General features: G+C 46.9%; 1 protein-coding gene across 4 annotated transcripts; it reads left to right on the forward strand.

The window, feature by feature from the left end:
* The first annotated feature begins 660 nt into the window (after window positions 1-660).
* On the forward strand, window positions 661-27,953 carry OSCP1 (organic solute carrier partner 1). 4 transcript variants are annotated; one of them, XM_019938113.3, is made up of 12 exons: window positions 751-889; window positions 2,952-3,024; window positions 6,155-6,184; window positions 9,979-10,133; window positions 14,286-14,453; window positions 14,968-15,048; window positions 22,073-22,176; window positions 22,633-22,761; window positions 23,301-23,370; window positions 25,216-25,355; window positions 26,273-26,336; window positions 26,577-27,953. In XM_019938113.3, exons 2-12 carry the CDS (start codon window positions 2,997-2,999, stop codon window positions 26,691-26,693), a joined length of 1,086 nt encoding a protein of 361 aa, XP_019793672.1. In that variant the 5' UTR covers window positions 751-889; window positions 2,952-2,996; the 3' UTR covers window positions 26,694-27,953. The 4 variants fall into 4 exon arrangements, with proteins under 4 accessions (XP_019793673.2, XP_019793671.1, XP_019793672.1 ...); XM_019938115.3 differs by lacking the exon at window positions 6,155-6,184; XM_019938112.3 differs by lacking the exons at window positions 2,952-3,024; window positions 6,155-6,184 and having other exon boundaries at window positions 664-889.
* Window positions 27,954-28,000: the final 47 nt, after the last annotated feature.

Below are 28,000 nucleotides of genomic sequence, written 5' to 3' on the forward strand. Positions count from 1 at the left end.
TTGGATGCCAGGCCTGCTCTACAGCGTGGGGGGTAGCTTCGGAGAGCCCCCAGCACGCGTCTTCCGACAGCGGGACAGACGTGAACAGGCCTGGTTTGCTTCCCGGTGTGTGAAACAGGAGGGGCTACACTCCAAGTAGCTTTCAGGGAGGAAATGCAAATAGGTCCTTCCCCCACCTAAAAGTCAGTTACCATTTTATTGAGTGCTTTCGTGGCATTTTGTGATCGCAGTAACTCCTCTCTGCAACCCTGGGAGGTGGGTGTCCCCTCCATTTTCCTATGAGGAAGCCCAGGCTCGAAACACCTGCCCCAAGTCAAACAGCGAGGAAACTGCAGAGCTGGGATTCAAACCCAGGTGTGTCTGCCCGGAGTCTGCTCTAAAGTTTTGCTTGGGTTTCCCTGGTTCAGGGGCACGTGGGCACGTGAGCACGCGGGCCGGCGGGGTGAGGGTGACCGCGTGAAAGAAGCCGGGCCGCCAGCCCTGCCGGGTTCTCACCCATCCGTCGGGGCTCAAGAAACTCAAAACAGGCGCTGCGGGCCTAAGGCCCAAGCCGCACCCACCTCCGGCTCGGACCAATCTACCCTGTAGGTCTTCGCCGCCCCGCCCAATACGCGTCCGCCCCCGGGCTCCTCCCAACAAGCGGCCTGTTGATTGGCTCTTCTTTGCCGTCCGCCGTGTTGCCTAGCAACCGGGCTTCGAGGATGCGTCTGACGGGCCTCCAGGCCTCTGGCTACCAAACCTCCGGGCTCTGTACCAGCTGCGTTCGCTTCCGACACCATGTCGGTGCGGACGCTACCGCTGCTCTTCTTGAACCTGGGTGGGGAGATGCTTTACATCCTGGATCAGCGGCTGCGAGCCCAGAACATCCCGGGAGACAAGGCCCGAAAAGGTGAGAGGGACCAGGCCCGCACAGCCAGCCCCCGCCCCCGCTCTCGCAGCTAGAGCTCCCCAGCCAGGCCTCTTTACAGACTGACCAACACCCCTGCACCCTGCTCTCTCGTAGCCATGGACCTCTTTCACAACCCACAGCTCCATCCAGGCAGAGCTCTCATGAGCAAAGTCCCCAAAAGATCGTTTCACCGCGGAGGGATTTAATAACCCCGTTGGATATTATTAGGGAACCTGACCCCCCCCCCCCGCCATTTACTCATCCCCTTAAATTGGAGATGATTTCCCAATCTCTCTTGACAACCGGTCCCTCCCAAATGTGGGAGTCCCAGTGGCCCACCACCTGGCGACACACTCTGCTAGTCCGAGCATCTTCTTTCCCCCCAGGGAAGCTTCTGAGCCTCCATTCCTCTGTGTGGTATCCTCCTTCATAAACTGGAGGCCAGTCTTGCTAAGTTCAGAAGCTATTTCTCGAAAGGTGAGGTTCTGAAGTAACATAGATAAATAAGAAAATAGAAGACAAGTTGTAAATCTTTTCCCTTCACAATTGTTTGGAGAGAATGCAATTGTGGAAGTAATGATATGAGAGCTTCTAAAGTGCAAAATGTGCCTCCCGTGCACAGCACATCTAACCCCAGAGGAATGTCCACCCAGAACTCTCTGCCACCCCTTTTCTCTCCCTTTTTCCCCCTCTTCCCAACCAACAACTGTTTTCACCAAGTTTCCTGGATTAACTATGAAGGAGATATTATATTTCAAGGTAGAGGAAGAAAAGTTGGTACAAAGGTAACTGACATAGCCGCTGGTTAAAACATTTATTCTATCCAACAGTTTCTGTATGCTCTATTGATGTTAAACATACAAATTCAGATGTTAAGCATATATATTCAGATATTCACTACTGTATCTGTGCAACTGAGTCCAAGTCCATGCATAAAGAGATAAAAGAACTCCCTATAGCATACCTCCTCCATTCATTCTGTACGCTGCTGCCAGTGAGCTTTCTAAACTGCAAATCCGTCCACACTTCCTGCTACTTGAAACCCTTTGTCAGCTTTCCACTGCTCTCTGGATGGAAGCCAAGTCCTTGGCAGGACATTTCAGGGCCCTTCCTGATCTGACCTCTGTCCACCTCTGCAGTCCCACCTTTCACCACTGCCTGCCTCCTACTGTGTATCTTAATACCAAACTGCTTGTAGGTCTCCATTTAAAGCATGTTCATTCGTGTTTGCATGCTAGTAATTCCCATTCTACCCCACACCTCCCATTTCCATGCTAGTTATCCCCTTGCATCCTGCATTATTCAGCTTAAGAACCATCTCCCTCTCATCTCCGCATGGGAAAGGGCCTGTGCATACTCCCATAGCACCCCAGTGTGTCCCTCTCTACCTTATCGCTGGCCACATTATACTGAAATGGTCTGTATATGCGTCTGTCTCCCCCATGTGATTGTCTTATTCATCTTTGTATTCCAGCACCTAGCATAATGCCTGCAACAGAATAAATCAGTGCTCGGTAAATGTTTGTTGAACTGCTGTTTTGTATGACATTGCCATTTCTTCCTCAAAAGGGTTCTGTTTTCCTTGGCGCTATGTTATGTGATTTCATCTGGGCTATTGGCACTAGTGAGCTGACAGGTAGTTCTTGGACTGGTAGTCTACATCTTGGAAGGCAGTGTAAATTAGCAATTAAGAGCATGCTCTCTGGAGTCATACAGATATGGGTCCCAATTCCAATTTTGCCATTTAACTAGTTGTGCGACCTTGGAGTGTAACCTCTATAAGCCTGTTTCTTTCTCCATAAAAGGGGAATAATAATATGCACTTTACAATGAATTTGTAACGATCGAATGAGGTCATGTATTTAACACGTTTAACCCAATGAGTAGCAGGTGCAGTCTTTCAGGAGGCAGTCTGGGCAAGACCCTGTGAATACTAGGGGACTGGCTTCCTTTGTGTTCAGGAGCTGCAGTCCTTCTGGGTTTGCTAGATACAGCTTCAGGGAGTTTCAGCCACCTTTCATAATTCACCTTCACTCATTCCTTCCACTCATTCCTTCCACAGTTGGGTTGAGTGTCAGATGCCATGTGAGATGCTGGGTGGAGCCTGATGCAGCCCTTCTGCACATTCACTGGAGGTAGGGCTTTTGATCAGTCTGTCCAGTAACTGATTCTAAACCTGGGGGATATGTCTTCCTAATACAACAACAACAAACATTTTTTTTTAATTTATTTATTTTATTTTTTTGACTGCATTGGGGCTTCGTTGCTGCACGCGGGCTTTCTCTAGTTGCGGCGAGCGGGGGCTACTCTTCATTGCAGTGCGCGGGCTTCTAATTGCGGTGGCTTCTCGTTGCGGAGCACGGGCTCTAGGTGCATGGGCTCAGTAGCTGTGGCACACGGGCTCTAGAGCGCAGGCTCAGTAGTTGTGGCACACAGGCTTAGTTGCTCCGCGGCATGTGGGATCTTCCCGGACCAGGGCTCGAACCGGTGTCCCCTGCATTGGCAGGCGGATTCTTAACCACTGCGCCACCAGGGAAGCCCCAAAAAACATTTATTAAGCACTTACCATGTACCATAGACGTCTCTGAACACCTTAATCCCCGCAACTATCTTATCATATAGGTAATAGTCCTGTCCCCATTTTACAGATGGAGAAAGTAGGCTAATTTGCCCAGGGTTACATAGCTGGTAAGAGGAAGAGTAAAGGATTTAAACCCAGGTCATCGGACTCCAGAGCTCATACTCTTCACCCGTATCCTTAACTGCTGCCCTGTACTTCCATACCCGAGGGGACTGTGTCAGAATCTTTGAGGGGGGAGTGGGGTAGGGAGGGGACTGGAAGATTGGGAGGAGACAGAGAGGTTTGAAAAAAAAATACAGTATAACCACTGATTTTGTAAAAGAAATGACAGAAAGTAGTTAGTTGATGAGGACCTGCAGAAGACAGAGCGAGAAAGCAGGGCAGAGAGTGCGGGATTCAAAACATCGAGAAACACTCATCTCTTCCACCACTTAGAGTTGGCGTAGCTGCAGGAGCAGGGGCCTCTGTGACAAATGCCCCTGCACAGAGGCCTATAAAACACCAGACACGGTAAACTAGTCCTCATTGAAGCTTTGAATGGAAATCGTATTTCTTCTAGATGTTTTCACTGCCTTATACAACTAATTGGTCTCCTGGAGGCCATCCTGCTCCCACAAGGCCAGTGCAGATCTTGCAGTTCTTCCCCACAGTGCAGCCTCTAGTTTAGAATTCAACAGAAAGGAAGTGCTCTCTCTGTGGGGCAACTTTTGAGTGTTGCATATTGAATGCGGTCCCATGTTTAAGCAATCGCGAGAATAATAAAAGCTGCCTTCGCCTCACTCCCACCCTCTTAAAGATACTCATCAGTAAGACCCTCTTACGTTTTGTCTACGTTCCTCAGCTGACAAGGGGAAACTGAGGCATGGGGCCATGAAGTGATTTTCCCAAGATGCGCAGATCACAGCGTAGTACTGAGCAACCGAATGCTGTGAGGTTCTGTTTTTATTTTTCTAGTTCCAGTTTAACAGGCAGCTCTGGATATCTTTGGGCCTACCTCCCACTCAAAATATAAGTAAAGTGGAATTGTCACAAACAAGTCATCTGGAGAAATAATAGAAAAACAGGGCATCCTTTACCTTCCCCGATCCTCAGGAGGAAGTGGGCCAGGAGCACACAGCACGACAGAGACCTCTGCTGGAGCTGATTGTCACTGCCTGCGGGAGTGCCTGGTAGCCCTGGGCATGTGTTAGCCAGCTCTGTTTTGTCAGCAGCAGGTAATCACTGTCCCTAAGGGTAGGTGAGCCCCTGGCAGCCCCTCTGTTCCCAAACACACCTTCAAGAGGGTTGCAGCTCTATCTCTCTGAATTCCCACGAGCCTATCAGGCAAGACCGCCTGTAAAATAAATGCCACGAAATGATAGAAGATGCGGACATTATGCCAAAGAAGCCAGCATCTGCTTTAAGAAGGCCAGACTCTTGGTGCTGCTTCCCCAGTGTTTTCTCTCCTAAACCCTGTGACTCTTGTGGGAGAAAGATGATGAATTTTCCCAGCGGAGTCTGACATTGCAGTGGGAACCCTTTGCAGTTAGTTAGGGCATGGCACTGGCTGTGCTTTCAGGCCAATCTCTTCGAAGCTGTTGGTATTGTGTACTGAAGGCACATATATGCTTTGCTTATAACCTCAGAAATCACCTCTCAAACAATCTAGTGCAAATGTTTCCAAACTACACCAAAATACAAAATGTTTTTGAAATGTGGATGTGTGTGGAGCTCTGTTTATCTGTGGGTGGTTTCTCTAGATTGTAATCTCTCCCAAAAAATTAAGGAAAAACAAAAATCACCATCCTTTATGGGTGGTGTCCAAAGTTCTGCAGTAGAGAAAGCAGAATTAGGAGAGAAGCCAGCTAAGTGCCTGATGTGTCTGTTTCATCCCCACAACAACCCTACAAGGTAGGTGCAGTTATCATCCCCCTTTCACAGATGAAGAAACTGAGGTTAAACAAGCTGTTTGAAGTTATCTAGCTAGTAAGTGGTAGAGCCAGGTCTCAACCCATAAAGGGTCTTGATTCTCACAGGTTTCTCTAGCCAAGTACATTTTTCCTTATTTGGTCTCTTCTTGGCATCTCCCTGACTACCTTTGTCCTCAGGAGCTTTCTGTACATCGTTATTTCCCTCTTTTTACATAGAAGTCATGCTTCTCTCTATAAAAAGTAAATCAGAAACAAATAGACTTTTTTCCCTATTAATTCACATTTCAAGATTTTTTAATTTGAGCAGTTCTGTCTGTACTCTAGAAAGCAAAATCTTACAGTAATAAGAAAATCTGGTTGTGAAGAAAGAAAATCCTTTCTCTCCCTGTTCTTGGGGTCATTCTTCCTTGTGGAAGTTAGTGTTTTTAAAAGCCTTGTATTGAATGACGTGTATTTTCAGAGTGTTAGAGGGGATGACTTCATGAGCCTTTCAAGCTAAACCCCAGGGTAGCTAGTCCTCCTGAGCTTCCTCTCCTCCTAAGCCACCCTCTGTAAGATAACAACCCCCCTAGGGCTTTTTTGGAACTTGTTGTTTAACCATCATCCTTTTAAGAGTTTCAAATGGAAGGCAGAGCATTTGCATTAAACGTTAATGCAAACATGAAAACTAAAGTTTCATAAGCCAGGTAATTGGAATTGGTATTTTTAAAGTCTCATTGAAAATAACGTTCTTGCTTCATGAACTGGTGTTTTCTTTTTATATGCTTCATGTAGATGAATGGACAGAGGTGGACAGAAAACGAGGTATGCTATTTCGGGGCTGCATGTATTCAGTCTGCATCCACAGGTTCACCCAGTCCTTCATCAGCGGGGCTTAAAGTGGGACCACTCTAAATATTTCCAAATAAAAGAATAGGTGTGAGTTTCTCTTTAGCTGAGACATCGGTTATACATTTGAATCTTTTACTTAACTAAATACAGAGTGGAAGATGAAAACCAAGGAAACATTGGCCAAAGGACCATATTGTACCTGAGGTATTTGTCCCTTTTCATCAGTTCCAAGCTTTGCAAGGATAGCTGGAGCAGTAGCTATATTTCTGGATAGGCTGTCCTATTTAGTCATCCTTAAAACAATTCTGTGATAGCATCGTGTAGCCTAAGAGCTGTTCTGCTTAGCACACGGAGATATCTGTTGAACAACCGAGAAAAATGGAAGCCTATGGCTGCATGGCCGCCGGGATTGCGTGCAGAAGGCATGACACGCATGCACTATGGCCTTATCATGCCAAATCTTCAGTTTCCTCTTCACCTACAACTAGCAGCAAACCTGAAAAAGCTGTCTATTCCTCAGAATAAAACCTTAGCCTTTCTCACCTTTAACTGTCACGAATATCTTCCATCATTTGACATTGGGGTATAGTTTATGCACGTCATAGCCAACGTCCTCGATATTTTAAGTGCTCTCCCCACACCAAGTATGCTGAGGAGATAATGTATATAATATTTAAGAGCACAAGCATTAAAATCAAACAACCCCATTCTAATTTCAAGTCCACCGTCTGCTGTGTCATCTTGGACTTCAGTCTTTCTAAGGCTCAGTCTTCCCCCTTGACAGAATTGGATAATAATTCAGAGCTGTCCTGGGGTTTAAATGAGATAATGCATGGAAAGTTCTAAGCCCAGTACTTGGAACATAATAAGGCTTCAAAACATGGTAATCATCCAGAAGTAGTAGCTTCGCTGTTTTACCCTTGGTTCCAAGTTGTATGTTCCCATAAACAATAAAATTTGCAGCAGAGGTAGCTGATAAAAACTCAGTTGCTTTCATCAAGAGAATTATTTCATCAGGCCAGGCTCGAAGAAAAGCCCAATCGAAGTGGTTGATACTCTTTTATGATATTTCACAACCATCTTTCACCACTTCTCTTGAGCAATTTTTGGCCCACCTCTTGATGCACGGCAGAACTTCAGGTGAGAAGCATGGATTTTGAAGACTCTTCATGTAAGTAATTGAATCACTGGAATTTATCTTAACTTAAGCATCTAAAAATAATAAGCAGAGCCTGACTTCATAATCTGACCCCGGTATTAGAAGCCTGTTATGTGAAGAACTCAGTTGTTGACCCTTCCAGTGCACCTGTGAAAAACCACCCCACTCCCTGGCTTTAGTCTCCTGATGAAATCTGGCTGCTAGCACATTCCTGCCTCATGAAAGTATGCAGAGCTCGTGAGAGTGCCAGAAACCAACACCGGCACCAACTGACAGATCGGGTTAAAACTATTTCTCAGGTTTAACTTGAATACGGTGTGGGCTGCTACTCTTGGGCAAGGACAAAGTTTACTTCCCCTTTGTGCCCTGCTGTTCATCTCAGTGTCTGGTACTCAGCAGGCCTATGTCAACCAAGTGCCAGGTGAAGCACACTGTGAGATATAAGCATGTTAATTTGTGCCCCCAAAGAATTAAGTGAAAGGTGGGCACTCTGGGTGCCAGGGCCCAACAGTAAAACTGCCATTTCCTCTTGGGGACATTTGTGTTCAGTGCTCTGCCCACAGGGACAGGGCCTGTTGTGCTCTCTTTCCAGCAGGAGAACTTTCTGGAAGTTCTTTTGCAAGGAGCCATGGTGATACATAGCTTGTTCACTTCCCCCCGGGGGAAAGGCTTCATTTTGCTTTTTACTTTGCCAGAGTGGCTAACAATCACCTTGGGATTGTCTTTCCTTTAGAGCTGATTTATTTGAGTCTAAGCTAATTTCCTAGGTTCTGCTAAAGGCTCAAAGACCCTAGGGACATATTTCAGCCCCTAGGGGAATGGGAGCTCTTTGTAAGCGTGAACATAATCAGAGCTGGTGTGATTCTTTAACTTGAATTCTTCCTCTTTGGCACTCCTCCCTGGCCTACATACACCTATGGAAAATTCTTCAGATTCTCTCTTCTGAGGCTTTATACGTGTCTTTCCATTTGTAGCTATTTCCTTGCAAATTCTACATGTTATATAGGCTGTGGTAAGAAAAATGTCAGAAAGCCCAATTTATTGCAGGTCCTTGCTTGGTTAGGTCAAAGGCAAAAGGCTGTGCTTGAGGCAAACCCAGAAGAGTTCATCTGTCTCTAGGGAGACAGTGGGGAAATGTTAGTGCACACCGAGGGTAAGCTGCCCCGGGTTGGAACTGTCCAGTGTGAGGGATGCCCTGTGTTGGTAATGGATGTGATTCTTCCTCACTAATGGGATGGAGTATAGAGTAAAATCCAAAGGTCAAGTGTGAGTTCAACACTTCTGGAAGGAGTCAGAGTCGGTTCGTTCTTTTGTGTCTTGGGGGGGGAGTGGGGAGGGAGGTGTTTCCCTTCCCCCTCTCCCCTCTCTCTGTAGCCCTTCCATTTAAGATTTAAGTACGACTAGCCCTCAGCTCCCCGCTTCTCCCCAAAACTGCCCTTTGAGATACTTTAAAATGCTGGCCTGAGCCCTCAGTGTACGTCTATCAGTTACTTACAGGTTGAGAGGGTGCCCGAAATCATGACCTTGCCTTCACTCTCTAAGATACAAGGCCACAGCCAGTCACCTGGTGTGTCCTCTGTGTGGCAAGAGAAAGAGGCGTCTGTATCTTTCAGCAATAATCACCCATGTTTGATAATTGATTTTGTATAATTATGTTAAGTAACAAGTTTTCTTTCAAATTTTAATTACTATGAATGTATAGTCTTAGCATCCATATACCCTCACCTTTAGGCAGGAATATATCTGGCTTAATTAAGAATAATCTGTGTTCAACCATACCCGTTCTTATTTCTTGTACCAAAGGGTTTTCCTAGCCCTCAACTAATGTTATTTGAGTAACACAAAATATCTAAATGAATGAGTGAATGAAAAACTAGCATTGTAGAAACTTTGGTGTGCACATGCCTTAGGACCTTTTATTCTCACCGTACGGACATTTTCCATCTGAACAACAGTATGAGACATATCACTACAGTATAATATCAATATTATAAATCATATATAGAAATTAAGGCATCCTAAAATGTTTATCTGAAGTACACATCTTATAGAAACATTAGAAAAGTTTTAATCTCTAACCAGTGGGTAGACTTGTCTATTTTTGTAAACAGTTTTGCAAAACAAAAAAGAGTCAGTTACCATTATAGGTCCCATTTTTATAAAATTTAATTTTAAGTAAAAATGTTATAAACTTGCTAAACAAACAAAACAGCATGATGCTGTTTATCATTTTAAGGTAGAGCTCTAATCGAAAAGAATCTTTTTTAAAGATTCTAATAGGAATCTATTTTAAAGAAAGAAGAAACTTATCCCCTATCACCAAGTGAGATAATGTATGTAAAAGTGGTTTGTAACCGTTGAAGCAGAGCGTATTTGTACATTGTCACATGTATGTTTGCCCTGAGATGGTCTCATAAAGCACTCCTGACCCTGCTTTCTACTGGGACATCTGTGTGGTTTCTCCCCAGGGAGCAGATCTCACCAAACACATCCACATCCCCACTCTACATAGGCCCAGCTCCTCCATTCCATTCATACACAGGGAGCATTTCCTGAATAAAGCTTCCGCCAGTACCTTGTTCAGCTGCATCTTCTCTTGTCTCTACAGTTCTGAATGACATCATCTCAACAATGTTCAATCGAAAGTTTATGGAGGAATTGTTCAAACCCCAAGAGCTCTACTCCAAAAAGGCCCTGAGGACAGTCTACGACCGCCTGGCTCACGCCTCCATCATGAGACTAAACCAGGCCAGCATGGATAAGGTGAGCAGACAGCTGCCTCTGTCCCCTGGGCTGCACTTCTTGTGGATGATCACAGACTAGAATCAAATGAGATGACGTATGCAGCGGTGCCCGGCAAAAGACAGGCACATGTAAACATGCGTTGTTCTTGAGTTTCAAGTGGGGAAGGACCTCAGAAGTCATCTGCACCAACCCCTGTGTTGTTTATTCCATTGTGTCACCCAAAGAGTGTGCTGATTTGCATGTCCATGTTTAGGAACACCTTAACCCAATACAAGCACCCAACCCTACAAGCTTTAATTCTGCTTCTTCCTTAACAAAGTTCAGCTCTGCAAACCAGGCATTTTTTTAAAAAGCAAATTCAAAACTGCTCAGTCTTTATGGGGTTGGCCAGAAAGTTCGTTTGGGTTTTTCCCAAAGATGTTACGGAAGATGTAAAGATGTAAGATGTTACGGAAAAACCCAAACGAACTTTTTGGCCAACCCAATATTTATAATATATACATATCTGTTTCTTTGCGAAACCAATTTTTGGGTACTCTGATTTTAAAAGGAATAATTCCAAATAAATAATGGCAGAGAATAGATAAATCTCCTGTTCATAAGAATTCCAAACACTTATATAGATACTCTGCCCTCAGGAATAGAGAGCATAACTCCCCACTGCTTGAATGTGGCTGCACTTGGTGACTTCCTTCCAAAGAAGACAGTGTGGAAAGGAGGGGGAAAACAGCTAACTTCTCAGTGGAAAAACATGGCAAATATTACCTCAACCAGGTGATAACATCAACAGTGATAAGCCATGTGGTGGTACCCTGATATGATGTGATGAGGATAACACTTTGCCTCTGTGATCTTCCTCCCAAAAACCCACAACCCCAGCCTGATCATGAAAAAAACATCAGACAAATACCATTCGGGGGTCATGTTACAAAATACCTGACCAGTCGTCAAAGCTGTCAAGGCCACCAAAAACAAGGAAAGCCAGAGAAACTGTCACAGCCAAAAGGAGCCTAAGGAGACATGATGACTAAATATAATGTGCGATCCTGGAACAGAAATAAGACACTAGGGTAAACTAATAAAATCTGAATAATACATGGACTTCAGTTAGTTTTTAAAATAATGATAATAGTAATTCCTTTTCAAGTCCCTTCATTGTGTGAATTTTTATAAATCATGAGGACTGACAGTGGGTGCCAGGTGTGCAGAAATCAACACTGTCTCATTGCTGGTACCTGGAAACCTCAGAGAGACAGAGTGCCTTTAACTATGCCCTCTTACCTTCTGCCACTTACCTTTAGAAAGTTACTTGCTTTCCCTGAGCCTCCGTTTTCTCATCTATAAAATGGGAATAATAATAGCTACTTCATCAGTTAGTGGGAAGATTAAGTGAGAAACATAGATAATAATGACACAAGAAGGCCTGGCACATAGATGTTAGATAAATGTTCGGTATCTTCTCTTCTCTGCTTGTTCCTCTCCCTCTGCCTTTAAGAAAGTTTAGGTTTCCACTGAGAAAGGACACAGAACTTGGAATAAAAAACCCTGGGTTCAAGTCTTCTTTCTACCAATAGCTCTGAGACACAATTGACTGAATAACTCATCTGAACTTTCATTTCTTCATCCTATACCTGTTTTTATCCTTTATTCCTAGCACAGTGCCCTGTACACAACAGGTATTTAATGTTTTTTGGTTTTTATAAATTTATTTATTTGTTTATTTATGGCTGCGTTGGGTCTTCGTTGCTGCGTGCGGGCTTTCTCTAGATGCTGCGTGTGGCCTTTCTCTAGATGCGGCGAGCAGGGGCTCCTCTTCGTTGCGGTGTGCAGGCTTCTCACTGCGGTGGCTTCTCCTGTTGCAGAGCACAGGCTCTAGGCGCACAGGCTTCAGTAGTCGTGGCTCACGGGCTTAGTTGGTCCGCGGCATGTGGGATCTTCCTGGACCAGGGATCGAACCCATGTCCCCTGCATTGGCAGGTGGATTCTTAACCAGTGCGCCGCCAGGGGCGTCCCAGGTACTTAATGTTTGATGATGATGATGGAGAGTCTTAAATCTACATCTCCAGTATCAGACACACACACACACACGCACACACACACACACACACACACACACACACGCACGCGCACGCACACACACACACGCACACCCCAGGCTGCTCCTGCCGTATGCCACCTTCTAAGCGAGATGTTCATCTGCATGTTGGAGAAAGGGGATCGTGTAGAGGGTTCTAGCACGTGCTTCAGGATCTGACCGTCTTTAGTTTCAAATCTCACCCTACTACTAAGTACCAGCTATGTGAAATTAGGCAAGCTTCTTCATTTTTAAACTTGGGATAATACGTACCTCATAGAGTTCTTGTGAAATTAAAGGGGATCAGTTGAGGCCATGCATATCCACGTGCTCGCACAGCACCCAGGTGGCTGTAGTTTAATTCCCAAGCCCACCTAAGATGTGTCCATACCTTCTCTCCCAAACTCCCCTGCCTCCGTCGTAGCATCATGTATCTCCCAGGCACTAAGTTGGAAATGCCGTGGTCCTTTTGGACAGCCCTCAGATCGTCTCCCGAATCCAGTCAGGCGAGCACCATGTACTGACGCTTTCCTCCTGAGGGTCACATGCTCTTCTTTTCCCTTCCTTATCCATCCCCACCATCTTTATTCCAGGCCTTCCATCTGGGTCACTCCAACAAAATTTTTTTCATTCATACAATCAGTAGATGTTATTGCCACCCTCTTAGGAGCCAGGCACCAGCTAATCCTCCCCACTCCAGTCTCTCCCTTCTCTCGCATCTCATCATGGCCAGAGTCACCAGTCTCAGTTAATTACTACTTTTATCACATCAGCACAGAGCATTTCAGTAGCCCCCTAATTCCTACCACATCTAGTCTAAATTATCTTGTCCATCTTTCTAAAACCTCTAACATTCCAACCTTGCCGTACCCACCTTTATTTCCCACCACCCCGAACACAAACCATCCCCTCCAGTCAGGCTGCTCTACTCTTTCTCCCAGGAAAATAGCATGGCTATGGCTGCCTCCGGACCCTCACGCATGCTGTTCCCCTCCACTAGAATGCCCTTCCCCTCCCTCAGCCAGCTGGAACCTTGCCTTGAGTCTGTAGCAGGCCCAGTTCTTCCACAAAGCCTATCGTGACCACTTTGGTCCTCACCAGTGTCTCACCTCTGATCTTCACGGGTGGTCATACCATACTTGGGGCTTGTTGATTTATTACTAAGTTTCATTTTTCATCTCAGTCGTGGAACTTCATTCTTGCCACTTTCACATGTGTTTTCTCATTTACTCCTCTCAGCTGTTCTGTTGGGAAATTAGGGAGTATTTTTTTTAATATTTATTTATTTATTTGGCGGTATCGGGTCTTAGTTGCGGCATGTAGGATCTTCGTTGCAGCACGCGGGCTTCTCTCTAGTTGTGGCTCTAGAGCACATGAACTCAGCAGTTGCGGTGCACGGGCTCCAGAGCGTGCAGGCTCAGTAGTTGCAGTGTCTGGGCTCTCTGGTTGTGGCGTGCAGGCTCCAGAGCGCACGGGCTCAGTAGTTGTGGCACACAGGCTCAGTAGTTGTGGCGCACGGACTCTCTAGTTGTGGCACATGGGCTCTAGAGTGCACGGACTCAGTAGATCTGGCGTGCAGGCTTAGTTGCCCCGTGGCATGTGGGATCTTAGTTCCCCAACCAGGGATCAAACCCGTGTCCCCTGCATTGGACTCCAGGGGAGTCCCAGGAATATTTTTTACGCATGAGAAAACGCAGGCTTAGAGAGGCGAAGAGACTTGGCCAGGGCCATCCAACAAGTCAGCAGCAAGGAGGGCTTGAATTTGGGTTTTCATTCTCCACGTCCAGCACCTTGTCCAGGGCCCCCCAGCTGCCCATACTGTTTCACGTGTGGTCCATCAACAATACATGTAAGCTGGCCAGAAGTCCTGGTTTGCCCAGGAATATCCTGGTTTACTCCTGTTGTCCCAGCTTAATTATTACTATCACCCCTTTTTACTTCAACAGTGTCTTGGTTTGAGTGATGACTAGATATGGTCACTGAGCTGCATGATAAGCCCAGAATTGGTTTCCGGTAAGTGCCGCCTGAATCATCGTTTGAGGTTCTGATGTCTGCTTTTATGGTCCTATTTCTTTTATTCATGTATGGGTTGGCAGCTCTATGACCTGATGACAATGGCTTTCAAATATCAAGTATTGCTGTGTCCTCGTCCCAAGGATGTGTTGCTGGTCACTTTCAATCATTTAGATGCCATCAAGGGATTCATCCGAGACTCCCCAACCATCCTGCATCAAGTGGATGAGACTTTCCAGCAGCTGACTGAAGTAAGCGTATCGTCAGTTTATCACCTCTCAGCCCCAATACTCGTTCTCATTCCTCTGTTAAGGACAGGCAGATTCTATGACAAAGAGAACAGGGTGAGGAATGACAAAACCTGCCTCTCCCAGAAAACTCTCAAAATCTACAGGTATCCGTTTTGGAAACACAAGAGACATTATCATCTTATACCCTCTCACTGTTGCCTTCATAATTGGGGAAGCAATGATACAGAGCATAGCTGTTCTCCCCTAACTTTTCTGAAAGGGAGTTGGTGGTGGATGTTCTATAGAATCTTGGGGAACAGGGGAGGTAAAGTGCACGCTGCTCAGTGTGCCACCGTGGGGCTTGTCCCTCAGGCGAGGGTGCAGTGCTGGCCCTCCTGCCCCGCCTGCCCAGCAGCTGAGTCCTCTCCTTGCTCTCTGGCTCCCATCCCTGGGCACCCAGCCCCGCCCCCCGCCTGTCCGCACTTTCCATCTCACTTCTGAAAGTGGAATGCCTCTATCTGCTTTGCCTACGCAGATATACGGGGGTCTCTCTGCGGGGGAGTTCCAGCTGATCCGGCAGACGCTCCTTATCTTCTTCCAGGACCTGCACATCAGGGTGAGTGAGTGGGCGGCCTGGGAGCACCCTGCCGCTGCTGTCCTGGGGAGACAGGGTGCAAGTCTTCAGGGCAGATAAGGCTGGGATTCTGCCCAGTTAGCAACATCCTCAGTGTTTGGCTCCATGCTCATAGCAAATCTCAGCAGTTTTTCAATGGACCAAGGAAGACAGTGATGCCACCATTCCCTCCCAGTTACCTTATGTGTTTCTTTAAAATGTGGCTTCTTCCCCTGCTTTCCCAGGCCACCAGCCTGATCTCAATTCCAAAACCTTTTCTCAAGCCTTTATCATCTTGACTTCTCCAGTGTCTGAGCTGTCAGGAGGCTGCCCTCCTGCTGCATGAAACTGTCGCCTTTCATGGAGTTTCCTGGCACCATACCGTCCTGACCTTCCCTTACCTCTCCCATCTCTCTGTCTTTCACTCTTTCCTCCCCCTCCTCCTGTCTCCAAACCTTCCCCCTTCTGCCTCTACCCACCCCCTGCTCGTGAGGAATCGCTTTCCTCCCCACTTTGGCTGCCAACTGACCCTTCCACCTATGACTCCTACATCTAACCTCTACCCAACCCTTGCCCTAGCCCTGCCGTCCAGACCCACATCTCCACCCACTTGGGGAGACACTCTCCCATGCCCACAACCTAATGTCTGTAGCTAAACTAGTCTCCACAATTCAAGTCCTGCCCAACTTCCGGTTTCTTTTCAGGGCGCCACCATTCCCTCACTCACTCGGCTCAGAACCAGAGCATCACACCTTTGATTTCCCTTCTCTGATCTTCTAATTGCTTCTATGGCCCATCGAGTCTGCCTTTTCACTCTCCACGCCCTCCTTTCCATTCCTGTCGCCACCAGCCCAGCTCAGGCCTTCATACTTCTTGTTGGCTCTCACCTCCCAGTTGACCCTGCCTCCTCCAGACAGTTCTACACCCTAACTTTGAAAAACACATTTCTGAGCTTCTGAATTTGGGGCCCGTCTCTCTGGCACAGGACTTTGTTCCTTCCCAGAATTTAACATGCTGGTATGGGAGGGTGGGTGATACAGCAAAATGAGCCCAGGCTCGGGAGTCAGGCCCTCCTGTGCTTGAGTCCCACCTACAGCGCAGCTCCATGACCTTGGGCAAATTACTTCCCTGGCGCCTTAGTTTCGTCATCTGAAAAGTGGAAATGATAGTACCTAATTTAGGGTTTTTCAGGAGGATTAAGTGAACCATCACATGTAATATATATGTATTTGCTTGTATATATATGTATACACTATAGAATGCTTCTGGAAGGATGTACAGGAAACTGGTCACAGTGGTTGGCTCCTGGGAGTGGGGAACTGCATGGAGAACAGGGATACAAGAGAGACTGACTTTCCCTCGTGTACCCTTTGAACCTTTTTTCTTTTTTTTTTTTTTTTTTGGCCGTGCCACGCGGCTTGTGGGATCTTAGTTCCCCGGCCAGGGATCGAACCTGTGCCCCCTGCATTGGAAGCACAGAGTTCTAACCACTGGACCGCCAGGGAATTCCCACCCTTTGAACCTTTTAAATTTTGTATATGTGCATGTGTAACATATTCACAAAATAAAATTCAAAAAAAGAAGAAATAGAATATGCTTAGAACCTGATTGTTATTTCCCTCCTGTGGACAGGGAAAGACAAATAGATTTCAACGCTGAGGCCAATTTTATTTTTAACCCCCATGAATAATTTCATCTGCTATGGATGGAGCAATAACAACATCAATATAAATTAAGATCTGTAATCGTCACCAATTAAAATTAAAAATATGAAAGTACAAATAAGATTAAGTTTCACATTGCTTTAAATATTAAAAACTCTGCATCATATGTTGTCAAGACTGCATATTTGGACATTAGTTTATGGACTGTAGTAATATAAGCAGCCTATTGATTTCTCAGTTCTGGCAAGATAAAATTCGTTATGATAAAAAGACTTTCCTAATAATAAGTCTCTAAAAAATCATTAAAATATATTAAACCACAAAATACATTAAGCTTTAATTGCTAAATGGGCAGGCAATGAAACATCAGAATGTTCATCAAGAGAAATCGGAATCACATATCCTGACGTTACTCAGCCACTGGTCTGTAACATCCGGCTGCTTTTCCAAATCTGGTCTTTAATGGTATTTCTGCTCAGCTGCAAGTTATGATTGCCTATACAGATTCTCTCTGTGCTCAAAACAACCTTCATGGCTTTTAGATTTTGTTAGCAAAACTAACTAAATCAAGAAAACACAGCTCCGAAAACTCCCTTGCTCATTGTTTAACCAAAGCAAATGCAAGACTCCTCACCCTCATGTCCAAAGCTTTCTGTGATATCACAAAACAACGTGAAGTGGCCTGACCTGTGCCCCAGGCCCCAGAGGCTGCACGAAGACCGATTCCATTTGGAGTCGTGAGCAATTATGTACAACCATCTCCAGTCCCAACCCCCTTCAGCTCTCCAGAGCCCCTCCAGAGTTGCCTCCTAAAAGGTGGGCCCTCAGGTCACCCACCCCGTTCCGAATGCTCCTTCCCACACGTGCGTCTTCTATCGTGGACTTTCTTCCTGCACTCCCCCTCTTCCAGTTGTTGGAAAACATAACTCCATCTTCGCCTCTTCATAGCATGGTCCTTACACCTCCACTCCATTATCCACTCCACTTGGAAACAGTTCATCCCTGGAAAACTAGTCCGTCTAACAAATACACCAGGCAGTTTTCAGTCCTGAGATACAGAAGTGAACGAGGCAGAGGCCCTGCCCTGAGGAGGTTCCATGCTAGTAGGTAGAGACAAGGGGGACACGTAAATCGTGTTATGGCTCTGATAACTCTTAGGAAGGTGGCCATATACAGTAAAGTTATAGAAGGCAACTGGGACAGGATGTTGCCTTAGACCAGCACTGTCCAACAGAGCTTCCTGTCGGTGATGGAAATGTTCTGTATCTGTGCTGTCCAATATGAGAGCCACTAGCCACATGTGGTTGTTGAGTACTTGAAATATAGCTAGTTCGACAGAGAAACTGAATTACTGATTTAATTTAAATTTAAATAGTCATGCTTAACTGGTAGCTACCATTACTGGACGGTACATCCGTAGACGATAGAGGCAAGGACAGCCTTTCTGAGGACAGATATTTCAGTTGAGAGTGTAATAACAAAGATCTCAGGGGAGAGCATCTAACCTGAAGGGACAGCTGGTTCAAACGCCATTAGGTAGGAAAAAGCATGATATGCTCCTTGGACAGAGCGAAAGCCAATGAGGATGGAGCATATCTAGGCAGGGGTGATATTTAAAATAAAGTTAACCACCTGTGCAGCATGGGCACTAACTAATCAGAAGAGATGCCAGTCATGAATAAACTGGTACCTACCTACCAGTTGACTTAGCTTTAGACCCTAGTAAAGGAGTTTATTATAAGAGTAAAACAGAGGTCTGGAGCATCTTAAGGTGAGTGGTAACATGACTTGTGTCTGGAAGATGAATTAAATGGGACAAGGGTACAGGTAGGACAGCGGTTACAAAATCTAGGTAAAAATGAAAGCACTGGGATTAGGTGCCGGCAGTGGAGACACATATGGAATATACCTTCGGGGCAGGGCCAGTAAGATTTACTGAGAGATTAGATGTGGGGAATGAGGGGAAGAAGAAGAAAGAGAAACTCCTAAGTGGCTGGTGCCGTTTTCTGAGTGGGGGAAGGGCTGAAGGGAAGTGTATTTGAGTAGAAAAAATAATCAATTCTATTTAAATTGGATTTGCTCTCCCAGTAGCAGAGTCAAGTAGGTAGTTGAATACCTAATCCTGGAGCTCAGAGGAGAGGGCCAAGCTGGAGACGTAAATGTGGGAATCCTCAGCGTACAGCAGAGAGACGGTGTGCGAAGTCTTCTGGCCACCTGAAGGAGGCCGGTCATTCTCCCTCATCCACAGGCAGGATGTGAGAAGCAGAGTCAGTCATTCTGCCAGCTTCTCCCCCTCACCTTCCGATCATTATTTTCCTGCCCTCACAAACTTAGCCCTCCTCTTGTAAGGCCAGTCCAGCAACCATTACACCATCCAAAGCCCTGCACTCATCCCTCACTGCTGAAACCGACTGCCAAGCCACTCACCCACATTCACCAAGCATTTACATCCCTGGCTCACTTCCTCTTGGCCACCTGACTCCTACCATCGTCCTGTGGAATGTGGGTGCTCATGGAGATGTCTCATCCAGCACTCCAGCCCCACAGCTCCGTGACCTTCATTCCCTCTTTCCATAGGAAACGTGGGTCCTGGCTTCAGGACCTCATCAGAGAAGGGCAAGTGCACTAAGTACCTTGGGTATGTTTGGTTCTGACCCAGAAGAGTGTGAAGAGAGAGGACACAACGTGGGCCATGGCCACCTCTACCCAAGAGCATCAGGGAGTCTTCATAGAGGATCCAATAGCTTTTAAAAGAAATAGGTTTGGGGGCCCTGGCAGTCCAATGGTTAGGACTCCATGCTTCCACTGCAGTGGGCTCGGATTTGATCCCTGGTCGGGGAACTAAGATCCCACAAGCCATGTGGTGTGGCCACAAAAAGAAAGAACAAAAGAAAAGAAATAGGTTTTCACCAGGACCATGGGAAAACAGGAGGAGGGGTTAAGAGGACACCATCTCAGTAAAGGCACAGGCATGTAACCACCTGGTGTAATTGGCGCGGGGGGCCGGCTGCAAGCAATCGAGTATGGCGAGAACACAGGGTTCAGGGAGGAGCGTGGCTGCGGAGAGGAGCAAGGGTCAACTGGACATTATCTGCCAGGCAGCAGAGAGCCAGCGAAGCAGGAGAGGGACACGGTCAGATAGGAGTTTAGAAGAGTCTCTCTAACAGCAAAGTGGAGGATGGATGAAACACAGAGGAGAGCGGAGGCAGGGAGACCAGTGTGGAGGCCAGGCTGGAGGTGATGAAGGTCTGCACTAGGGAGCAGGGTAGAGAGGAGGGGCCAGACACAGAAGTGATCACCAGGTGGGCAGGGCTTGGCGACTGAAGGGCCATGGGAAGGTGGTGGGCAGGGAACTCAGACTGCTGACTTGGTGACCTGATGGTGTCATTCACTGGGATCAGGTTAGGGAAGACAGCTTGAGCCCTGTTCTGAGCAGGGTGAATTGGAGGTGCATCCCATGGAACCCATAGGTGGACACGTTTAATAGGCAATGGGGTAGATGGGTCAGATGCCCGGGGGGGAAGACGGAGTGGAAGCTCCAGATCTGGGAGCCATCAGCGCAGAGGTGAATACTGGCACGTGGGTGTAGATGAGATCACCTCGGAATAAAAAGGGTGGAGCGAGAGGAACAGGGCACGGGAGAGTCACCCCTACAGCTGAGGGCCAGCAGAGGGGCTGGGCAAGCAGGCAGACCCCAAAGTCCCATCCAGCCAAGGACAGATTCTCAGGTCAACACACTTAAATTTGTACATTTCAGATCTATGATATAGTCAACCCTGTTAGAATTAGCTAACAGAGAGTCCAGTACCTACATATGGTCTCACTTCTCTCTCAAAATTTTCCTTCTCCATGCTTATATTCATATCCCTTGGTCACAGAATCTCAAGGTTGAGAATTCCTTAAAGCCAAACCTTCCAACCAACCCAGTGTACACATTTTCCCCAAAACATGCCTTGTGCCTGCCCATCTCTGCTTCTGAAGTGTCTTCACACCCACCTTCCTCCTCCAGGCCCAGCTCCAAACCCGCAGTTGCACCTACCCACCCCCTCTGCCTGTGGTCATTCTCCTCAGTGGGCTCATCTGCATATTCCATTCAGCGTATCGTGTTTTATAGTGTCGTCGTTTTTCCATTCTATGCTGTGCCCTGTGCCCAATTAGACTGTGATACTGAGAATATTAGTTAGCTCTTATTGAGCACTTACTATGTGTCAGGCTCTGTGATGAGTGCTTTTTGTTCATCATCTGACATAGTGGTCAACTAACCCATTGAATAGGTTCTGTTATTATCCCCAGTTTACCAAAGAGAAAGGTGGTGTAACTTACCAAAAAACCCCGAGCCAAGGAGAGGCCCAGCTGAGCTGTGAGCCTGGGCAGTCTAACGTCGGCAGGCCCGACCGCCAGCATACAAATCCTTACCACTTGGCGCTTTCACTGCCTTGCATGCAACAGATGTTTATTCTTGATGATATTACTAATGTAATCTTGTAGAATTTTAGAGTTTCAAGGGACCTTCAAATGTATCTCACTTTACAGATGAGGAAGCTAAGCTCCAATAAAACTGATTTATTTATTTATTCATTTATTTTTTGGCGGTGCTGCACAGCTTGCGGGATCTTAGTTCCCCGACCAGGGATTGAACCCAGGCCACAGCAGTGAAAGCACCGAGTCCTAACCACTGGACAGCCAGGGAAGTCCCCAATAAAATTGATTAACTGCTACAATCTTGATGGGATTTAACCTGCCCAAGACCTGAATACAGAGCGCACAAAGCAAGGGGTAGAAGTAAGCATCACGTGGGGTTTTCAGGCACAGAGGAGACCTTCAGACTCTAATGCCAGCTGGATCCACCGGTCCAGCACATAGCTGAGAGCTTGGCGTCAGAAACACCAGGGCTTGAATCCTCAGCCCTGCCCCTTATGAGCTGGCTGGCCTAGAGGAAGTGTCTTAACCTCTGAGCCACCAATTCCTCATCTGTAAAACGGAGATAATGAGGTTCTTATAGCTCAAGCCTCACAGCTGTATGGAAAGTTTGCAAGGAACCAAGGAATGGGTGTGGAATTTGGAGTCAACCTTGGTTTTGAATCCTGGTCCTGTCTCTTTTTGTTCTCTTTGGGCGAGTCATTTCACTCTGTGAACCTCAGCCTCCTCATTAAGGCAGGGGGGTAGCACTACTCACCTGGAAGATTTGATGTGTGGCGCCAAAGAAGTTCTGTGTAAAAACACTACACCTCTGCAGGTGTTAGTTACGGTGAGTTTTTCTCTCTCAGGTAGCATTCTTAAGCCATTACACACTTTCCATCCTCAGAATGCATATGTCTATGGAAATATACCAAGAAAAATGACAATAAGTATTTTTTTTCCAGGTGTCCATATTTCTAAAGGACAAAGTTCAGAATTCCAACGGTCGCTTTGTGTTGCCAGTGTCTGGGCCTCTTCCCTGGGGAACCAAAGTTCCCGGACTCATCAGGTAAATTCTCAACAGTAATTGTCAGACCAATGTTTGGGGTGCTGGGAAACCAGTATGTGGGCCACCACGTAGAATGTAGCCCTGCTGGGGCCCCTCCTTTTCTTCAGTTGAGCACAGCAGTGAGGAGGTGAGGTTTAATCCCAGCTTGTCACCTCGCAGACACTTGAAACAAACCACCCAGTTCTCCAGGATTTATTTCTTCATCTATTGAACGTTTACTGTGAGGATGAATAAGATAATACTGTAATGCTCCAAAGTGCTACACAGCACCCGGCACATGACATGTACTCAATAAATATTATTATTATTAGTATATTACTATCATTATATCAACCAGCATCTTTTTCTTGAAGCAGTGCGTGAATTCCCTTTGGTCCCATAGTACCAAGATTAAAGAAGCCTCCGGGACTCTCCAAGCTTGGAGAACACGTCATCACGTCCTATTTTGTATTGTAGGACGTTCAACAACAAAGGCGAAGAAGTGAGGAAGGTAGAATTCAAGCACGGCGGGAGCTATGTCGCTGCCCCCAAAGAAGGGTCTTTTGAACTCTATGGAGACCGAGTCCTGAAACTGGGAACTAATATGTAAGCAAATTCCTCCTTCCCCAAATGAATTCAAGTCCAACGGAGGTCCCTTCACTTAAAAAACCAGCTTGACTTTTGCTGTGAAAAATCCCTGCTGACAATTGGAGGAATTTCCCTTTAGATATACAGCATGCAGAGCCCTGATGTTTCCAAAGGGCACCTCAGATTTCCCAACGTAAGGTAACTTAACAAGTTGAAAAGATAAATAATGTTAAATAGCCATGCAAGAGAGCTAGCCAAAACCTTTGTTGCAGTGGCGATCCAAAAGGGCCTGGCCTTCACGTACCGATCATGTTTTTTCAGTGATACACATTATTTTGCCAGAGAAAAAATTTCCACACAGCTTCCCAGATATTTTGTTTGGGGAAGAAGCAAAATTTGAGTGGTTGACACCCACTTAGTTGTATTCTGTATTCCCAGCACCTTTCTGGACACTTTTTAATGCCTCAAAATAAAAACTATGCACTATATTTACGAGTTAGAAGGAAGTCAGGGTAAAAGGGCTGGACAATGTTTTTGTGGTTTTCTGTTGCCACCAGGTACAGTGTGAACCGGCCCGTGGAAACCCATATGTCTGGAGCATCAGAGAACTTAGCTGCACAGACACAGGTAAGCTTCTGCCTCCCTTGTTTACCTTCATAGCTTATTTCTAGATACAAGAGTCTGGACGGGGAGAGAGAGGGATCTCTAGATTTCAGAGCTGGCCAACAATTCCCTCATTGTTTGCAATCTTCTCCATTCCGCCTTACCAGTACACAGGTTTTTTGTTTTTAAATTGTATTTGTTTATTTATTTATTTATGGCTGCGTTGGGTCTTCATTGCTGTGCACGGGCTTTCTCTAGTTGCAGCGAGCGGGGGCTACTCTTCATTGAGGCGCATGGGCTTCTCATTGCGGTGGCTTCTCTTGTTGTGGAGCACGGGCTCTAGGCACATGGACTTCAGTAGCTGCGGCACATGGGCTCAGTAGTTGTGGTTCACGGGCTCTAGAGCGCAGGCTCAGTAGTTGTGGCGCACGGGCTTAGTTGCTCCGCAGCATGTGGGATCTTCCTGGACCAGGGCTCAAACCCGTGTCCCCTGCATTGGCAGGCGGATTCTTAACCACTGTACCACCAGGGAAGTCCCCATCACACAGGTTTTTAATTACAGTTTCTCATGGAGACTTCCAGTGATCTGACTAATTAGGTAATTTTAAACTTGGCTCCCACCATAATTAAGCAGGAACCACACACCAGGACATGTGAAATAGCATTGTACCGGTGTCACGAGGTCTGTGGTTGCTGAGTTTAGCACTTGTGTGTATTCTGATCCTTAAAACATCCCTTTTCAATGCTTTCCTGTGTAATGATGTGGAAGCTAAGTTGAAAATGGGGTTTTTGCTTCTCTGAATTCTGTTGTACAAATTTTCACTGAACTAGCTACCAGCTAGCTATAGGACAAATCATGGAATATTCAGTCATTCTGTAAACATTTACTGAACTACGTCTATGGGCTGGGTTCCCAGGACACAGAGCTGGCTTAGATGTGGTCCCATCCTGAAGGGGCTTATAAAGACGGTGATGGAACAAATAACTACAACACGGCGGAAGACGAAAGACGCTCGCTGAGCATTCTGAGTAAAGAGCTGTGTCAGAACACATGTCCTGTGGAGGGGGGGCGGGGAGCGGGGGACAGGGAACAAGAAGGCTTTTCAGCGGAGGAGACATTCAAGCGAGGCTGTAGAGTGAAGAAGATACTAAATAGCCCAGAGGGAGAAACAGGCATACAAACCCAGGTGACAGCATGAGCAAAGGTACCCAGAGGCACAGTGCTGGGGGAAGCGGGGAGGCAGCGTCTCTCCCACATGGCTAGATCATAACGTGATAGCAGCAGTGGTCAGAGATTCGCCTGGGCAGGGACATGGGGCCTGATTCAAGAGGCAAAGCAGCGAAAGGCTGGGTTAGAGAGAGCCGGTTAGGAGGAGGGGGGAAGGCTGCAGTGGGACCAGGCAGTGTGAATGGAAGCCACAGGACGGAAGGGATTCGGTGGGGGGACGGGGGGAGGGACTGTGCACGGGCACCACCTGAGCGCAGTGTGGTCACTCCCGTGGAATGAGTGCCCTTGGACCTGGAGCCTCCTACTTGTAAAGGCTGGGGGAACTAGATTGCCTGAAGGAGAAGCAACGTTCTCCTTCAAGGAGGAAGGTAATTTGAGGAGAATGGGGGTCCCTGGGGCCTTCCCCTCATCTTGAGAATCTCTGGTTTGTGCCTTGTTAGAGTGCCTCTGCCTCTGACAGAGGTTATTTCTCTCTTGGTTAAGCCTGTTTTCTATGTTTCATTTGGACCCAGTCCTTCCCAGAAGTAATTTAAACTGTTATCGTTTTGCCTTGTTATATAATACCACCCCAGGGCTCTGGGGTCTCAGCAGAAAATGTGATCTCCTTCATGTGGCTAAAAATCATGAAATTGTTCCTGCAGGAAAGCATTGCTCCAAACCCTCTTGCTAAAGAAGAGCTGAATCTCTTGGCCAGGCTGATAGGAGGCATGGAGATTAAGAAACCCAGTGGCCCTGAGCCAGGATTCCGGTTGAATCTCTTCACCACTGACGAAGAGGAAGAGTATGTTTTCAGCCTGTTTCTTTAAAGACCTATATAAAAATCCTAAGTGTGATAAGAACCGAAAAATGACTGCTATAAACCAATGACACTTATAAACACAGATGTAAAGACCACAAATGAAATCCCAGCAAACTCAATAACCTAGTTAAAGAAGAATCCACCAGTATTAAATAGCCTGAACTTTGTGGATTCATTCAAAAAACAGTTCTAATGTTTCATTTAGCAAAGTACAACTCAATGAGAGAATTGGAAGTCAAGATAATCACGTTAACAAAAGACTGGTAAACCGGAAGGAGGTCGGAGCATGATATCTTTGGGATCAGTCTCCCCCAGAACCAATAGTGGTGGCAATTCACTGAGACTGACACAGCGCGTTACAGTTTACAGAGCACCTCTGCCTTCGTGATCTCATGTGATGCTCCTCACAACCAAATATTTGGGATGGGGGTTGCCTTCTATTTCCCTCTCCCCTGAAGTGGCAGGTGCTGTGGTACGTGTGGGGACCCGCAGATGGAGCGGAAGACCTGGGACCTGTCCTCAGGCACCCCCAGTGTCGTAGGAGCACGAACACGTGCACAAGTCACTCGAGCGCCATGTCATAAACACTCCAGTGGGGGACACGGCGACTGACTTTGCGCCCGCGGATTGAAGGAGTTGGCAACCGAGCTGGGTCTTGGAGTTTGCCAAGCAGAGGAAGGGGAAAAACGTTCTTGGCAGTAGTACGTGCAAAGGCACAGAGACATAAAAGGACTTCTTGGAGTGTAGGGTGCACTGGTTGGGGACAGGGTAGAAAGTGGAATGGAAAGGGCAGAAGCTGAGGCAGAAAAAATAGGTTGCCAAATTATCAAGGGCCAGTTTGCCACACTAGCAGGGAGAAAACCCTAACCTTTGACCCATTTCTCTACCATCTTGTGCAGACAGGCAGCGCTAACCAGGCCAGAAGAGTTATTCTATGAAGTTATCAACATCCAAGCTACTCAGGTGTGTGCAGGAGATTACACAAGTCAAATCTTATTCCCCTCCTCATCTTATAATAACATTGAACTTCAAAGGCCCTCCCTTCTCCTCTCTAATCCGCACGTAATGTAGTCCCTATTCTGACAAACAGGTGAGGAACTGAAATGCGTCACAGTGGTGGGAAAATTAACTACCAACTGCACAAAGAGGCCATGGTGCCCACACATCCTCCTCATTCCCTTCCACCTGTCATTTCTCTCACAGGACCAGCAGACGAACGAAGAGCTGGCTCGGATCATGGGGGAGTTTGAGATCTTGGACCAGCCAAGGCGGAGCGCCAGCAAGGGCGATGACCTGCTTGCCATGATGGATGAGTTATAGCTGTGCTGACCAGGCACGACCCTCCCCCTGCGGAGAGGCTGCTTGATGAGGACCCTGGGGGATGTCCCCAGGGAGCCAAATGATGCTGCTAGTTTTCTACTAAGTGAAGCCCTTCCTTACCTCTTGTTCCTGTTTATGTCCTAACGAACTGTGCGGGTCTCCCTCGGGGAGCACAGTCTCTGGAAGGCACACACACATTCATATTTTCAGCAAAATATATTCTGGCTTTTAAACTGGACCTTTCCCATGTTCTTGCTAGTTTTATGGCAATCAAAGCATCTGGAGCCACAGGGTCACGCCTGAGAGTCAGGAAGAGGGCGCTCCTGTTGCCGTTTTCATTACAGCTTTGCCCGGGGGACCTACCGCTCACAGATGCCCGTGAATCATCACAAAACTTCGGAGCTTTCCCGGATGTATTCTGCCTTGTGAGTTTGACGTAAGTGGAAAAGGCAGTTGCCTCAAGCAGTCGGGGCCCAGTTTATACAGCCCTCCTCTCCCTGGCACACTGCGAACTGTCACCTCAGAGGCAGAGGAAGCAAGGCCGTGACGGGGAAGCCTCAGGCAGGCCCCGCGCAGAGCGTGTGGGTGTCTGTGGTTCTCCACACGTCTCTCTATCCATATGTAGTGTGGACTTATCCCATATGGAAATGTGTACCAAGGAAACAGTTGGCTTTTTAAGAATGATACGTCCTCCTTACCCCCAGAGTCTTCCTCTGCCACTTAGTGTTCTTGCCTTCTAAAGACACCCAGCATGATGTGTCATGACATGTGTCTCCTCTGCTTCGCCATTAGCGGCCAAGCAGAGCCTTCAGTTTGATGTACGGGAGGTGCACACGGTGTACCACTTTCCCATCCGTGCACCAGATGAGTGACTTAATTGGGCTCCATGAGAACTGTCTCAGGCCAGGGCTGCCCCGATTGCTTCAGGAAGGAGGGTCAGCCCCCCACCTCATATTCATCCTGAATTGAGTAACTAACTGGCGGGCTCGGGATCAGCCAATATCCAGAGGCCAAGGTACATTCAGTCCCGTGGAAGCAAATATCCAGGACGGCAGACGGTAGGAGAGAAACTGAGCTGAGCTGCTCGTTGCCTGAGATTGAGCCACAGCCGCCAGGACCACTCGGGACCCTGGCACCTCAGCAAGAGTTGAGGCGAACATATTTCTGGAATGCAAGGGTGCCTGTCCTTTAGCTTACCCAAGGCATAGGGTTTGAATACAGAAGGGTAAATCGCCCAATAAAGTTGCTTCCTACCCATGAGAGTGACTCTTTCTTACCCACCATAGCCCCCAAAAGGTCCGCTGAGG

This window comes from Tursiops truncatus, chromosome 1 (assembly GCF_011762595.2).
Source record: "Tursiops truncatus isolate mTurTru1 chromosome 1, mTurTru1.mat.Y, whole genome shotgun sequence".
NCBI classification, from domain to species: domain Eukaryota; kingdom Metazoa; phylum Chordata; class Mammalia; order Artiodactyla; family Delphinidae; genus Tursiops; species Tursiops truncatus.